The sequence below is a fragment of the Bos mutus genome, chromosome 6, assembly GCF_027580195.1.
Source record: "Bos mutus isolate GX-2022 chromosome 6, NWIPB_WYAK_1.1, whole genome shotgun sequence".
NCBI lineage: Eukaryota > Metazoa > Chordata > Mammalia > Artiodactyla > Bovidae > Bos > Bos mutus.
In genome coordinates this window covers 10,784,547-10,801,240 of record NC_091622.1, presented here as the reverse complement: position 1 = coordinate 10,801,240, position 16,694 = coordinate 10,784,547, and the positions used below count along the sequence as shown (strand labels likewise).

The 16,694-nt window shown below is 39.3% G+C and overlaps 1 protein-coding gene across 1 annotated transcript in view; it reads right to left on the bottom strand.

Moving 5' to 3' along the window:
- The window catches only part of LOC102270097 (bifunctional heparan sulfate N-deacetylase/N-sulfotransferase 4), a 284,219-nt gene that overhangs the window by 14,981 nt on the left and 252,544 nt on the right, over nucleotides 1-16,694 (bottom strand). The window contains exons 7-9 of the mRNA XM_070372913.1: nucleotides 8,323-8,419; nucleotides 5,478-5,601; nucleotides 3,178-3,352 (exon numbers count right to left, since the gene is read on the bottom strand). Of these exons, the coding sequence (XP_070229014.1) occupies nucleotides 3,178-3,352; nucleotides 5,478-5,601; nucleotides 8,323-8,419 (396 nt within the window). The remainder of the gene's footprint in view (nucleotides 1-3,177; nucleotides 3,353-5,477; nucleotides 5,602-8,322; nucleotides 8,420-16,694) is intronic.

Sequence of the window (16,694 nt, the reverse complement as noted above, 5' to 3'; positions counted from 1 at the left end):
TTGCCATTTAATGATGTTACTTTTAAAAGTAGCAAACTTGATCATTATACTTCTGATATATTGGTATATACTGATTTGATAATTATACTTCTATATACTTGTTTCCTTTGTAATATTATATAGTTTAATGCTTTGAAAATATGTTTCTGAAATGGAGCGCATAGACTCATCTGACAGCCAGGATGGACCCAGCACAAGAAAAGTAAGACTCTGTAAAAGGAGTGCTGCCTCCCATCTAAGCTGTTTCCTGCCCTTGTGGCTCAGTTGGTAAAGAACCTGCTTTCAGTGTAGGAGACTTGGGTCCGATCCCTGGGTTGGGAAGATCCCCTGGAGAAGGGAAAGGCTACCCACTCCAGTATTCTGGCCTGGAATGTTGCATGGACTGTATAGTCCATGAGGCCGCAAAGACTGAGCCCTTCACCCTTGTGATATGAAGTTTGGATCCTCCCAGGGTTGATTTCCCATTTTCCCCTGGGGGGCCTTTAACTGCCCTCTTCCTTTGAAAGTTTCTCATTATTATTCAAATCACCACCACAGAAAACACCTTCCTTGACCCATCCAGACTGCTGTGCATGGATTCTTGTTTGTTAAAGGTTTTACTTCTTCCCCCGTCTTTCGACTGAGTGAAAATAATTCAGGCCTTATTTTGCCTGCTTGTCTGATTTCTCGGAGAAGGCAATGGCACCCCACTCCAGTACTCTTGCCTGGAAAATCCCATGGATGGAGAAGCCTGGTAGGCTGCAGTCCATGGTGTCTGATTTCTTAGCAGCTGTTTGATCCTTCATTTGGTTGTGCTCTTTTCCTAGTATTTGGTATCATGACACCGCTGACTTTTTCTTCTACCCCTCTGGCTGCCTCATTCTGTTCTATACTTTTCTCCTCTAAACATTTTCCTTAGATGATTTCACCAGATTTTGTGTTTGGCCTCTCAGTTGCAAATTTCCGTCTCCTGCTCAGACCTCTCCCTAGAGCACCAGCGACCTCTACTATTGCTTTTCGTGTGACAGTGATTCCATAAGCTCCTGATCTCCATCTATGTCACATCTTTAGCCTTCCCCATCCCCACACAATGCCTGTATCCTTTTTCAGTACTTTTTCATGGGAATATATGCTTATCATCTAGTTGCCCAGACTGGAAATTCGAGTTATTCTTGACACTGTTTTATAATCAGGTTCTATTGATTTTAATCCCTAAAGATTTCTTGATACTTTATGCCTCACCTAGTTTCTGCTTCCTATTTTTGTCCTTGTTACCGCCATTTCTCAGCAGGACTATTGCTACAGCCTCTAATTGATTTCTCTGAGTGGTCATTTCTTCCACTCCAATCCATTCTTCAAAGATCAGATAGTATCATGTTTTCTAAAAGAAATTCTGGTAGTTACACACTGGCTTAACACTTTTAAAAGGCTTTTGATCACTCAGGGCTTCCCCGGTAGCTCAGTTGGTAAAGAATCCACCTGCAATGCAGGAGACCCCGGTTGGATTCCTGGGTTGGGAAATTCTGCTGAAGAAGGGATAGGCTACCCACTCCAGTATTCTTGGGCTTCCCTCGTGCCTCAGTTGGTAAAGAATCCTCCTGCAATGCAAAAAGACCTGGGTTCAATCCCTGGGTTGGGAAGATCCCCTGAAGAAGGGAAAGGCTACCCACTCCTGGAGAATTCCATGGACTTGTATAGTCCATGGGGTCAGAAAGAGTCAGACATGGCTGAGTGACTTTCACTTTCACCTCACTTTGATTGCTCAAGGAATGGTGGCCACTTGGTCTCCCACTTGGCTTCCAGCTCCCATGTGCCTCTCAGGCTCATCTCCTGCAGATGTTCTCCTTGGCTTTGCTTTCTAATCACATGGACTTTGTTTTTAGTTCTTTAGCTAGGCTGTGGTTCTTTGTACCCAGTGGACTACACAGAGTTTCTCTCTTGTCCAGTCTCCCTCTGCCTCACTCAGTTAATACCTACTTGTCCTTCAGTTTTAAGTCTAAAGTTTATTTCTCCAGACTGCTCTTATAGCACCTTTCATGCTTCCTCACAGTGCTTTCAAAATTTCTAATGAGATATATTGGATCAGTATCTATTAGGACTTCCCTGTAACTCAGACAGTTAAGAATCTGCCTGCAATGTAGGAGACCTGGGTTCGATTCCTGGGTTGAGAAGATCCTCTGGAGAAGGGAATGGCCACCCACTCCACTATTCTTGCCTGGAGCATCCCATGGACAGAGGAGCCTGGCAGGTTATAATCTGTGGGGTCACAAAGAGTCAGACAGGACTGATCGACTAAAACTACTATTCACATATTAGAATGAACACAATGTTTTAATTATCATTCTATGGATTAAAACCAGCATTCAATGCTGAAGAAGACTCCATTTTGGTGTGACACAATTCTATATTGTTGGATATTTCCTTTTCCTTTTGTTATTATGATTAGTACCCTGATGAATAAAAAAGGATATATATTTTTAATCCTTTTGAAGTTTTCTTATGGCTGCTCCCAGAAGAGGAAGCATACCACAAAAGTATCTTTACAAACTGTTTGATAACTGTCATCAGTTTTCAAAAAACATCTCCATATATATCCTTCTATTGGAACATTTGAGCATCTTTATTATGACACCCTTGTCAGCAGAGAGAATAAGGGTAACAGGATGCTAGGATGATATTTATGAGTACCATTTTGATTTTATATTTTGTTGATAAATAATTGGGTTGATCATTCTTACACAGAAATTGTGCAGTTGGATTTGTGTGTGTGTGTATATAAATCATATATCTATGTCTTTTGTTTATTTCCTCATTTTTCTACTATTTATTTATTTTTAACAATTTGCAGGAAGTTTTTTTTTTTCCCACAAATTGAGGGAACTAAGCCCTTTACCATGTATTGCTAAAGATGGTCTACTTGGATACTTAAGTTTGTTAATTATGACAGAACAACATTTTACATGCTTACATGGTTCAATCTCTTAATGTTTTGATTTTTTTTCTATTATGTTATGCTTGAAATTCCTTGCCCAAATTGATATGAATTAGATATTAGCTCTTATTTCTCATAGTTTTTGCTTGTTTGTATAGCTCTTTTAACATTTGACTGTTGAATACATCTGGACTTTAGTAATTCACCATTGCTTACATTCAAGTTATCACCAAATGCTTTTAACGATATTTTTTACTGCTTCATACCTGGTACCAAGAGTATGCCCTATCCGAAGGGTCAATGAGGATGGTGATGATCTTGGCCTTGGGGACCAGAGATGCAGCTCGTTTGGGAGCCTCTTCTGAATGGAAGTAATTAGCACTCTTTTCAAATAGAAAGTCACTTGTAATGTTGGATGGAGTAGGAAAAAAGTCCATATACCTGAAGGCAGAGAAAGACAATTAATTAATTTGAGGTCTAATTGTTTCCTACCATACTATGGATAGGAAATTATTTAAACATTTTTACATCCATTTATATACATTTTTAATTATTGATATTATAATAGTTAAAATAGAGACTATTCTGTACACTCTGAAAGTGAAAACAATCCCAGGTATTACTGTTCTAATGGGCTATTTAGGGCAGGCGAAAGAGTGAGATGGAATGGGTAGGTTGCTAAGGAACGGAGGGAAAATTCTTTAAATTTGGGTTGATGTTCTGTGCTATTGAAAGCCAAATCTAAAGAAGTTAAGTTCACCCTTGGCAAACAGCAAATTACACCATATTGCCTAGTAAATATTTTAAAATAGTAAATTTATGTTTGCATACTTGAATGCTAAATTCTTAAATTGAGATTAAAGTGCACAAAAGAGGAAAATGTGTAAGTCAGAATAGCTATAAAATACTAGACAGATTAGGGCATAGCTGCTTTCCTCCTTTTTAACTTCTGCATAATTTGTAGTGTGTATAGCAATGTGAACACATTATAGTCTATCTAGAGTAATTAAGGAGATATTTCCTGCCAGTTGATCCTGCGGAGCCTCGGCATGTTCACCCCTCCATATGCTGTCGGAACAGTCCTCTGTGTGTAGGTTATAGAATCAATATGTTCAGAGGTTATTTCAGTGCAAGGCATTAATTATGTGTGTAACCCTCCTTACAGCTCACCACTTCTCTAACCCTCAAATGTTCTAGAAATAAATAATGAGAGCAATTAAGAATTCATATAAGATACTTATTTTCCTCTTTGACATTTGTTATTATGTTTCCCAAATGTGAAGTGGTGAAAAGTCTCATCTATATTCCTGCTTAACAATTTGCATTCCATTTGAGCCCACAGATAAGAGGAAATTGCTGCTCTGCCTTCAGTAACTTGCATGCAATTTCCAAATTCATTTAGTCTTTTTAAATAAGACAGAATAGTGCTATCCTAGGTGCAGAGTGGACACGTCCATACTCATAATGGGAACTCAAATCTGCTCACTGCCATCGCCTTGGCCCCACTCTCATCCTAGCTGCATCTTAAAAGAATGAGCTTTTCATGAGGACAGATTCACGTGTGATGTTGACATAACATTACATGCTATGTTAAGTTGTTTAGTTGTGTCCAACTCTTTGCGACACTTTGGACTGTAGCCCACCAGGCTCTCTGTCCATGGAATTTTTCAGGCAAGAATACTGGAGTGGGTTGCCGTGCCCTCCTCCAGGGGATTGTCTTGACTCAGGGATCCAATCCACATTTCCTTGGTCTCTGCATTGCAGGCGGATTCTTTACCCACTGAGCCATCAGTACATGCTACCCAGGTATGCAGTGAGGGGAGTTTACCTCAGGGGGAATTTGCCTTATATACTTGGGATTTGGAAATCAGGGCCATATTTTCCTTAAAAATTGGGACATGGCTAGGAAAAAAAAACCAGAGTGAACATCAGTTACAGTATCAGGTTTATTCTGTTTTAGTTTAGGGATAATATTGTGATTTTAAAATTTTCATAACTTATTAAGTACAAAGTAATTTTCCTCTTATGCACTTGTGTGACTAGCATTAATAAGGTTTTAGAAACGCTCTGGTATTTGCATGACAAATATCAGCTTAGATTACAATACAACATTTACCATCTATGTGTTTAATGAAGATACAAGTCACAGAGTATAAAAGAAAACAACCTTTTGATTTATTTGTTTTCTCAGGCATTATTGTGAAGACAAATTATGTATTTAGTAAAAAAAAAAAAAACCTCTAGACTCAGTAAAATAATAATATGCTTAAGGAGAATTTTAAATATCCTTATGAATAATTCTGATGAAAATATTCCATAATCCTCTTTATTCAATCATATTAATTTACCAGAAAAATATTATCATTATTGCACTGTCCAAATCAAATTATAGGCAACACTGATTAAACATATCATCATTATAAATTAATTTTTAATTCACTATGGTAGAATTGAACATAACAAATTTATTCTGTAATTACGTAGATGCCTTGCATACACCTATAATTGCCCATCTGTGAATGAGCATGTGCTAATAATGGACTTTGGTTTTTGTTATTTTGCTTACCAGTCAATTCCCTTGTGGTAGTTGTTTCCATTAAAGAATTGGACTTCTTCAAATGTTTTGGGACTGGGGAGATTGCTGATGATGGAAGGGTGCATAAGAAGAAATAAATAAAGTGCTGTTGTTCCTATTACAAAAAAAAAAAGGAGACAAAAGGTTATATAGCAATAAAAGACAAGAAAAATATTGTATTATTATTATGGGTGGAGGCTTGCGGAGTAGCATATGGGATTTTAGTTTCCTCGACAAGGGATTGCATCCAGGCCCCCTTGCACTGCAAGTGCAGAGTGGTAACCACTGGACCACCAGGGAAGTCCTAAGACAAATATTTATCAAAATTTTTGCTCAAAAAGTAATATGCAAGACCAAATCATTCCGGTGTCAAAATGATTTCCTAAAAAGCAGTTAAGTGCATTTCATGTGGCAATGATTTGTGTTCTTATATTCGTCTTCATGGTTCTATTGACCTAAACATTTCATTTAATCTGAGTACATAGTCAAAGTTAAGTAGGTTGATACAGCTAGGGGAGAAATTCAGAAATTGGGTGATTAGATTTCCCTGCTGAAGTCAGATGAGTGGCTAAAGTATCAAAAACATCCAGCACAGTACCTGAACCTCAATTAATACTATGTTCAAATCAATTAAAGTTAATCAAACTATTCAACAGATGTCGACCAGTGCAACTCTGAACAACTCGCTGTAGTAATGATTGGTGATAACTCTTGATAAGAAAAACATATTTGCTGGCCTCAGTAGACTTTAAGTGTATTTGTGGATTTGAGTCAAGTAAACAGGTGAGGAAGGTCCCATGATGAGAAAAGAGTAGAGTGCTTTTCCAATATATGAGAAAATGGGTAATTTAGACTCGGGCTATCAGGGAAGGCTTCCAGGAGGAAGCATTTCCCAAGATTGTACCTTAAAAATTTCAGTATTTCCCGAAAGGCAGAAAGAGAGGTGCAAGATTGTGGAAGACAGCAGTTGACTGTCCTACCCTGACAAGCCTGATAATGAGGCACTAGGCTGAACAGACTGGCTGACGTTAACCACTGAGTGGATGACATCACAGAAGGCATGAGTGTCACAGCTAAACCTAGGTTAAGGCAGAAATTGAGGGCCATAGCAGGAAGGACCATGAAATGACTGGCTCTCATAAATCAAAACTTCCCTATGGAAAAGGTTATTTCTTTTTGTAACATGGTGCACTCAGGAGACTTCGTTGGGTTTCCCAACCCTAGGAGAGCGTGGAATGAACTACACAGGTGGACTGGCAGAACAATAATGATAACCGCTGGGCATCTGGAAGAAGAGATCACAGAGAACTGTGTAGGTAAAGAAAGTAACACTAGGTCTTAGGGCACCCAGGAAATCCAGAATGGTGGCTCCTAGTGCAATGGCAGGGCAAAATTTAATAAATGCCCTTAAGGAGATTTCATTTTTATAGCATATAAAAATCATCATCCAATTTCTTTGACTTGTTTGTTCATCTTGGGAAAGCTCAAACCAGCTAAAAGCTTTATCATTTCCACACTGGTAGGTCAAATATGAAAATCTAAAGGTGTAAGTTATTGTCTTTATAAATACAACCAGCAAAGAGGAAAACTAGATTTATACTTACTAACCTGTAGTGTCCTAGTAGAACTAAGAAGTAGTAATATTCAATGACAAATGATAGAAGATATGATTTTAAATTAAAATTTCAACATAGTTTTACAACATAGAAATGCTTTCTTTCTTTAGTCATCATTCCAGTGTTAGAACAGCTGTGAGGGAGTTGGTGGAAAATTAATGAACATTTTAAATAACAAGAACAATAACAAAAGTGATATATATGAAAATACGCGCTGCATTTTTTCTCTCCCTGCACACATGTAACTTATTGTTGCAACGCAATTTATATTCCTGGAGGAAAAAAATATTTCAACAGCCAATATCTAATAGTCTGGAAATTTTGCCCACAACCTTTAAAATGATCTACTTGCTTGTATTACAAATATCTTCATCTGGGCCAGGCTTATTTATCGTCACTGTTTGTTTTGTGTTATGGCTTGTGCACTCACTGATGAAAATGCTTCTAGTCAGAGTTGTGAATTCAAAATACAGCAAGTCAATAAAAAGTTTAATTAATCAGGACATGAGCAAAGTATATAAAGCTGTCACATGCTGAAGAAAGTATAAAATAGTCTAATTGAAAGTGTCATCTCATTGGCGAAATACTGTCACTCTCTTTTACTGCATTGTTATACACATGTCCTTCAGCACATGAGAAAATATCATGGGGAAAAGCTGCCTAATAAGCCTAAGGTGCATCAGAAAATAAATCCAAACCATATGTATACATAAAGATTATTTGAAAACAAGCAAAGAAACAAACAAACCACACAGGTAGAATATTTGAAGGTGATAATGACAGTGGTTCTGAAAAAAAGCCAATTCAAGGTTCATATGCAGTATAAAATAGTTTGAATGAAGCCAAAGTTCTCTTTTATAATTTAATTCAGCAGTTAATTAGGCAAAGCCACAAAAAGGGTAGAAATTAAAAATCAGATACCACAACTGTGACATATAAGCTCAGAGTTGTCAAAAGTGTGTTGTCTGTTGAACAGCTTTAAAATTCATACTTAAAAATTTAGTCCATAAGTCTTAATTAATTAAATGAGCAACTTTAGGGTCCCTTTGAGGATCATGGCATAAAGATGATCCATAGGGATGAAGAGAAATTCAATAATGAACTTGAATGGCTGTCTAAATATTTCACCAAGGCAAACTTAATCTAATACTATATGACATTGTGTTTCATGACAAACAAATGCAAAAACCCCCACAAACTGCACAGTTGGTTAGTCTTACCTGTTTTTTGTGGCCCGATCACGAGGAATTTTGGTAAGTGGTCGCAAGTTTTCTCTCTGGACCATATGTCTTTGTGTCTTTTATCATCACATGGATTCTGCAAGAAGGAAGAATAATGAATCTTATCGTGTAATCAATACCTGGCTCTGTTCCATAAAAATTGTCAAACCACAGCATCAAATTCTTGCCTACTACCCTTAAGCTAAGAGATAGACCTTGTTCTGGTTCTGATTTTCAAATTGTTTCCTTCTAAAATGGCACCTTCCTTTCCTTCAAGGCTAGAACTCTGCATCAAGTCTCTCCTGCCATCACTCTTCTCAGGCTTGGCTTGGTGTTCTAACTTCTGAGTTTCCACCCTACCTCTGAATTCATGTTTTATATCTGTATACTTGATCCTTAGCTTGTCTCTACCTGGTTTGAACTCAGGTTTTCAGATATCTGTGCTCTGCCCTAATTATTCCTACTTGTTTTTCTCTAGAGGGCTGGAAAGTCATCCTTGAACTCTGGACTTGGCCAATTTTTTCTTCCCTTTTTACACTATATGCTGTTCTCTGCTGATCCAGATAATCTCATAGTTTGGCCATATTCCACAAGCAGATACCATGTAGATCATTATTTCTAGTCCCTACTTTCCTCCTAAACAATAATTTAAATTGTGTATATGTCACTGTTGCACAGACGTGGTGAGGAAATGAACCAACATAGCCATATATCCAATTTTATCTCCATCTCAACTTTCTCTTATACCAGCCTCCATTCTGTTCAAGTATAGAGGTCCAAATTTACCATCCAATTCATGACACTTGAGAATTAAGAGTCCTAAGGACTTCCCTAGTGGGTCAGTGGATAAGAATCCACCTGCCAATGCAAGGGACACTGGTTCAGTCCCCAGTCTGGGAAGATTCCACATGCCGCTGAACTCGTGGCCCATGTGCCACAGCCATCGAGTCTATACTCTACAGCCTGTGAGCCACAAGTACTGAACCCATGTGCCACGACTACTGAAGCCTGTGTGCCCTAAAGCCTGTGCTCCACAGCAAGAGATGTCACTGCAGTGAAGAGCCCGAGTGCTGCACCAAGAGTAGCCCCCGCTGGCCGCAACTAGGGAAAGCCCATGCAAAGCAACAAGACCCAGGACAGCCATAAGTAACTAAATAATCTTTAAAAAAAGGGTAAACGATAGTGATACCACTTTTTTTTTTATTTAAATTTATTTATTTTAATTAGAGGCTAATTAATTTACAATATTGTATTGGTTTTGCCGTACATCAACATGAATCTGCCACGGGTGTATATGTGTTCCCAATCCTGAACCCCCCTCCCACCTCCCTCCCCATACCATCCCTCTGGGTCATCCCAGTGCACCAGCCCCAAGCATCCTGTATCCTGCATTGAACCTGCACTGGCAATTTGTTTCTTATATGATATTATACATGTTTCAATGCCATTCTCCCAAATCATCCCCCTCTCCCTCTCCCAAAGAGTCCAAAAGACTGTTCTATACATCTGTGTCTCTTTTGCTGTCTCACATACAGGGTTTCGTTTAAAATATCTATTGACTGACAAAATGGTTTTATTATATTGGTAATCTAATTAATAAATATATTCAAAAATTATTTTTGCAAAATTCTTTTTAAAAACTATATGTTGACCATTAACAATTATAATTTTACATTTATTATTCAATTTAAAAATGGCATAAGATAATTAATCATTTATGGTGCATATTTATGTACTTAAACCAGTTTTTTTTTTTAATCCATATCTGCTCTAGTAATATGTCACCCAAGTTCCTCTGAAGAATGCTTTTACTAAACCAGCCAAGTTTCAGGAGCCTATCACCTTGGTTGGTTTTTAGAGGCCCAGGGGCCTGGAGCATGTGGTGACATGCCTTCCAAAGTAAAAGGTGAGTATTGTACTTTGCAATTCCTACTACTAAGATAGAGTGGCTTCCTTGGTGGCTCAGACAATAAAGAATCTGCCTGCCATGCAGGAGACCTGGGTTTGATCTCCTGGCTTTGGAAGACCCCTGATGGAGAGAATGGCAACCCACTCAAGTATTCTTACCTGCAGAATTCCATGGACAGAGAAACCTGGCGGGCTACAGTACATGGGGTCTCAAAGAGTTGGACACGGCTGAGTGACTAACACTTGCATTTTCACTAAGATAGAAGCACAAAGCTTGATAGGCTTCTTTTGGGTTTTAGACACTTTTTTTTTTTTTTTGGACCTAGGAAATACTTCTCTGAGTCACTGACTGAATGATGCAGAAACCTGCTGGTTTTGAGGGAACCCAGAACAAGAAAGAGCCCTGCAAGAGGTAAGTCTGAAGTCTAAGCAGTCCTCCCACTTGGGCCGTGCATTGTGGCAGACCCATGGGACCATGGCCTCTATGGTATAAAAGGACACCAAACAGAGTTCTGGTCAAGTCCCAGAGGAGAAGCACAGTATTTACCCTTAAGGTTCTGCAGCACCTCATTCAAACAGTAGCTCCTGGCATGCTACTGGGCCCTGGAAGAGATTATGTTTGTCATGGATTTTCAAAGTAATCATGTGGTCACAATTCACTATCATAAGTTTAATACTGACAGACCAACCAAGTCAAGTTCAAGCATACCCAGGAGCTATTCATTATAAGATGGAGTGATACAGCTGCAATTTATTTCAAGAAGATACGAAGGCTATGAGTAAACTTTACAAGTGCCCAGACCCCATGTTACCTATCATGGTCTCACTGATGCCTCTACATCATGGCCATTGATTCAGTGATGCCATCCAACCATCTCATCCTGTTGCCCCCTTCTTCTCCTGCCTTCAGTCTTTTCCAGTATCACGGTTTTTTCCAATGAGTAGGCTCTTTGCATCAGGTGCCAAAGTAATGGAGCTTCAGCTTCAGTCCTTCGAATGAATGTTCAGGAATGATTTCCTTTAGGATTGACTGGTTTGATGTCCTTGCTGTCCAAGGGACTCTCAAGAGTCTTCTCCAACACCACAGTTCAAACACATCAATTCTTCAGCCCTCAGCCTTCCTTATGGTCCAACTCTCGCATCCATACATGACTACTGGAAAAACCATAGCTTTGACTAGACGGACCTTTGTTGGCAAAGTAATGTCTCTGCTTTTGAATATGCTGTCTAGGTTGGTCACAACTTTCCTTCCAAGGAGTAAGCATCTTTTATTTTCATGGCTGAAATCACCATCTGCAGTGATTTTGGAGCCCCCCTCCAAAATAAATTCAGCCACTGTTTCCAATGTTTGCTCATCTATTTGCCATGAAGTGATGGGACCAGATGCCACTATCTTCGTTTTCTGAATGTTGAGCTTTAAGTCAACTTTTTCACTCTCCTCTTTCACTTTCATCAAGAGGCTCTTTAGTTCTTCTTAACTTTCTGCCATAAGGGTGATGTCATCTGCATATCTGAGGTTATTGATATTTCTCCTGGCAATCTTGATTCTAGCTTGTGCTTCATCCAGCCCAGTTTTTCTCATGATGTACTCTGCTTATAAGATAAATAAGCACGATGTACTCCTTTTCCTATTTGGATCCAGTCTGTTGTTCCATGTCCAGTTCTAACTGTTGCTTCCTGACCTGCATACAGATTTCTGAGGAGGCAGGTCAGGTGGTCATCTCTTTCAGAATTATCCACAGTTTACTGTGATCCACACAGTCAAAGGCTTCGGCATAGTCAATAAAGCAGAAATAGATGCTTTTCTGGAACTCTCTTGCTTTTTCCATGATCCAGCAGATGTTGGCAATTTGATTTCTGGTTCCTCTGCCTTTGCTAAAACCAGCTTGAACATCTGGAAGTTCACAGTTCACATATTGCTGAAGCCTGGCTTGGAGAATTTTGAGCATTACTTTACTAGTGTGTGAGATGAGTGCAATTGTGTAATAGTTTGAGTATTCTTTGGCATTGCCTTTCTTTGGGATTGGAATGAAAACTGACCTCTTCCAGTCCTGTGGCCACTGCTGAGTTTTCCAAATTTGCTGACATATTGAGTGCAGCACTTTCACGGCTTCATCTTTCAGGATTTGAAATAGCTCAACTGGAATTCCATCACCTCCACAAGCTTTGTTCGTAGTGATGCTTTCTAAGGCCCACTTGACTTCACATTCCAGGATGTCTGGCTCTAGGTGAGTGATCACACCATCATGACTAACTGGGTCGTGAAGATCTTTTGGTACAGTTCTTCATAAGTTATCTTTATCCAGGCATAGCCTTCCTCTGTCATAATTCCCAGAGAAAATTATAAGAAAGGAATTAGTGGGACAAACTAAAGCTGCTGCTACTGAAGTTGGTCCTGAAACTACTCAACACACCAGGTCAGCTTTCCATACCAGCAGGACTGTTACCCACTGGTGGGGGAAAGCCAGAGTAGGGGATACAGAGGTGGGAAAGTGTGGAGAAAATGTGCGTTGGTTTCAGCTTTGGAACTGGCTGCAGCAATGAGGCTGCAGTTTCTCCTGATGACCTTCCGCTTATAGGTTTCCCCAGGAATTATGTTCACAATTGTGGAAAAATTGTGCCTGGGTGAGTGAGTGTACTATGAGAAGCAGGTATAGCTTTGTGGTACAAGGTGTGGATGGGGCAGTGATAGAGGTTGAATGCCTTTTCCTCCACTGAAGGAAACACCCTATTTCTGACAAGCTGGGGAGACAGTACTGCCTTGGCCAAATAGAAGCCACTTGACAGGAAGTCATGCATCCCTTGCCACTTTCCAGAGATGGCCCGTGTCCAGTGATTGACTGATTCAGGGGTGTGACAGCCTGACCAGCTTGCTTCAAGGTCAGACAATTTGTATGATTAGCTCTCTCCCTGCAGATCCAGTCGAGGCCTGGCTTTTCTAAGACTGCATTGTGCTCTGCTTTTTCCTGTTCCACATTTTCCCTTATAAGCTTTTCCTAAAAGTGTTTCCTCGACAAATCATTGAACCAGATCCATATCACAGAACTGATGCATTTTCCATCACCATCTTTCACTGGAACAAGAGTGCAGTGTAATACAAAAATGCCAGTCATGTATGCAATCTGTGGGAATTCACCTCACAAAAGGTTCTCCTATACATCTTGAATTTCTTGATGAATTCATCTATAGAAACTGTGATCAAGTAGTTGATTACAAGCCAATAAGCGCAACAGGTCTTATCTATCTTACATAACAACTGATTGCAGAAAATAGAAACACTAGTAAAAATAAAATAAATTTGTGTCACAATATGAATTACTGCACTGCATACTTCAACAAGAACATTTCACTGCAGGAAAAAAGAAAAGATTCTGGATGAAGTAACCGGTTGCTTTTGATATAGATTGTTTATATGTTGGCACAATCTTTTTGTCTCATGGTGAATCGTCAACAAATACTTCAGACCTATTCAGGGGCCTCTGCTTGCAGTGCAGGAGACCCAGGTTTGATCCCTTGGTCGGGAAGATCCTCTGGAGGAGGGAATGGCTACCCACTCGAGTATTCTTGCCTGGAAAATTCCATGGACACAGAGGAGCCTGGTGGGCTATAGTCTATGGGGTTGCAAAGTGTCAGACAGGACTGAGAAACTGGCACTGGTAACAAATGCCAACACCAACCGAAGCTTCCGTTCTGCTGTATTCACTATTATAGATACACTCATACCCGCATGTGAATCTTTGAATTATTTATATTTCTGGGCAACACTTTTATTTTTTTCCTACAATGCAGGGTCAAAATCTTGCCAGTTCTTCTCATTGAAGCTAATATCTGTCATAAATCATTCCTATTTATTTTGGTGGGGCAGCAGAGCTCCGTAGTTAAGAGTGTGAGCTCAGGAGGCTTGTGTCTTAAGCAATTTCCCCAAACTCTCTGGACTTCAGGTTTCTCATCCATTAAATCATGATTAATATTGTTTACCTTGCATAGTTATTGAGAACATTAAATGAGTTAATATATTAAACAACATTAAATTGTGCTCTATAAAAAAAAGTGCTTACTCTGTGGGCTCAGTCGCTCAGTCGTGTTCAATTCTTTGCAACCCCCTGGACTGTAACCTGCCAAGCTCCACTGTCCATGGGATTTTCCAGGCAAGAATACTGAACCAGGTTGCCATTTCCTACTTCAGGGGAATTTGCTCAATCCAGGGATCAAACCCTCGTTTATTATGTCTCCTGCATTGGCAGGCAGGTTCTTTACCACTAGCACCACCTGGGAAGTTTATTCTGTGATCTCCCATAAACTCTTTTTTCCCCTTTGTTCAGATTAGTTAGGCAACTGAAGCAGCAGAAAGAGATTACACTTGCTGATGGACTGGTTTATTGCAGATATTCATCCTGAGATCTGACTTCCTGGTCCTTGTCAGAAGCACCAGCAACTAAGGTGACTGCCCCTTCTCAGAGCTGGATGGCTAGATTCCTGGGATGCATGAGATATAGGCAAACTTGAAGCTACGGACTCTTCTATCATATGATCCAAAGACTCCTATATAATCAGTCATGGATATTATTTTTTTTCACACTTATTATACTTAAAGTGCTTCCAAGGTGGTGCAATGGTAAAGAATGCACTTGCCAATGCAGGAGACAGAGGACTCACAGGTTCGATCCCTGGGTTGGGAAGACCCCCTGGAGAAGGAAATGGTAACTCACTCCAGTATGCTTGCCTGAAAAATTACATGGACAGAGGAGCCTGGTAGGCTATAGTCCATGGGGTCACAGAATCAGACTGAGTGACTGAGCATGCACACAATATAAATAATCCCTTGATTCCTCTAAATTTGAATCTAGAAATATTGTAACATCTTGCCAGTGTGCCAGTGTGCCAGTGTGTTAGGAGCTCAGTTGTCCAACTCTGTGACCCCGTGGACTGTAGCCAGCCAGGCTCCTCTGTCCATGGAACTCTCCAGGCAAGAATACTCTCCAGGGGTGGGTTGCCATTCCCTTCTCCAAGGAATCTTCCCAATCCAGGGATCGAACTCAGATCTCCTGCTTTGCAGGCAGATTCTTTACCTTCTGAGCCACGAGGAAAGCCCACCTTAGCACCAGGTAATTTTATTTTATAGTTTACTCCCATCAATGTAATTTCCTGGGAAAGTACAACTAAAATAACTAGTGTCTTTGTCTGCCAAAATGAATGTTTATCCACGTTCTGTGTGTGAGAGTCAAACTCTTAGTCTTACATTATCAATCTGCCTATTTCTCTGAGAGTTTTGTTTCACCAGTTTTGCATGCAGAAATTTGAATGGCAAAGCTGTGTATATTGTGATAAAGAAGAAAAGAGGTTTAGTCAAACATACAGAACCAAGAGAGGTCTCACAAAAGATTTTGACTTTCAACAGTGGCACTGAAAAAATCAATCAGTTTGCTCATCCACTTTGTAAGAAAACCATTTGAGATAATGAACTGAACACCTATTCTGAGATTTGTTCTTTGTTGAGTTATATATGGTGAAATGCAATAAGAATAGGCAATTGACACTGCTTTCCTATTGCTTAATATCTAAAATATAGTAGAAAACTAAATTTCTTTGCAAATGATGCAGTTAAATGATAATACGAGGAAAATAAAGATTAAATTCTATAGTGATAATATGAATAAATAGCAAGAAATAGCTTCTGGGGCTACCATGAAGAACATCATCAGTGACTGAAATTTTTGTGGGTGTTTGAGAAGTAAAATATCTACACAGTTTATATTACAATAGTTTTCAAACATGTATCAAAGCCTGCCTATGCTTATACCAAATGTTTATGGTGCCCATCCTATAACAGTTAATCAACCATTCAGTCCATAATTATCAAGCAACTCTTATGTATTAGAGTGCAGCAATAAAGAAGACAGAGGTCTCCTCTTCAGAGAACTTACATTCTAGTTGAATATAATTATTGGAAATATAACCAACTATTAGTATGCATGTTACATACTGTGACTAGAAACACACACTTGAAGTAAATAATTCTGGGTACTGAAATGCAGTGAAGGAAACATGACAGGAAGCTCTTACAAAGAAACAGGAATGGGAGGAAGTGCTTTGGCTCTAGTCATCAGGGAAGGCCTCTGGCTTGGGGTGATACGTGAGTTGAGCCCTGAATGACAACAAGTGCTAAAATAATGAAGTGGATGAGTCGCAGTAGCCAAATAGCAAGAATATCCCAAAATAGGATAAGAGGAGAGTCTGGGGGAGAATGGGTACATGTATGTGTATGCTGAGTCCCTTTGCTGTTCAGCTGAAACTACCATAGCGCTATTAATCGGTTATACTCCAACACAACATTAAAAGCTTTTTAAAAAATAAATTAAAATAAAATAACATTGTTTAAAAGCCATCTGAGTAAGCAGTAAATGTATCTAGATTATGTTTAAATATAATAAAATGTGAAGAAAAAATATCCAGAAATAAACTGA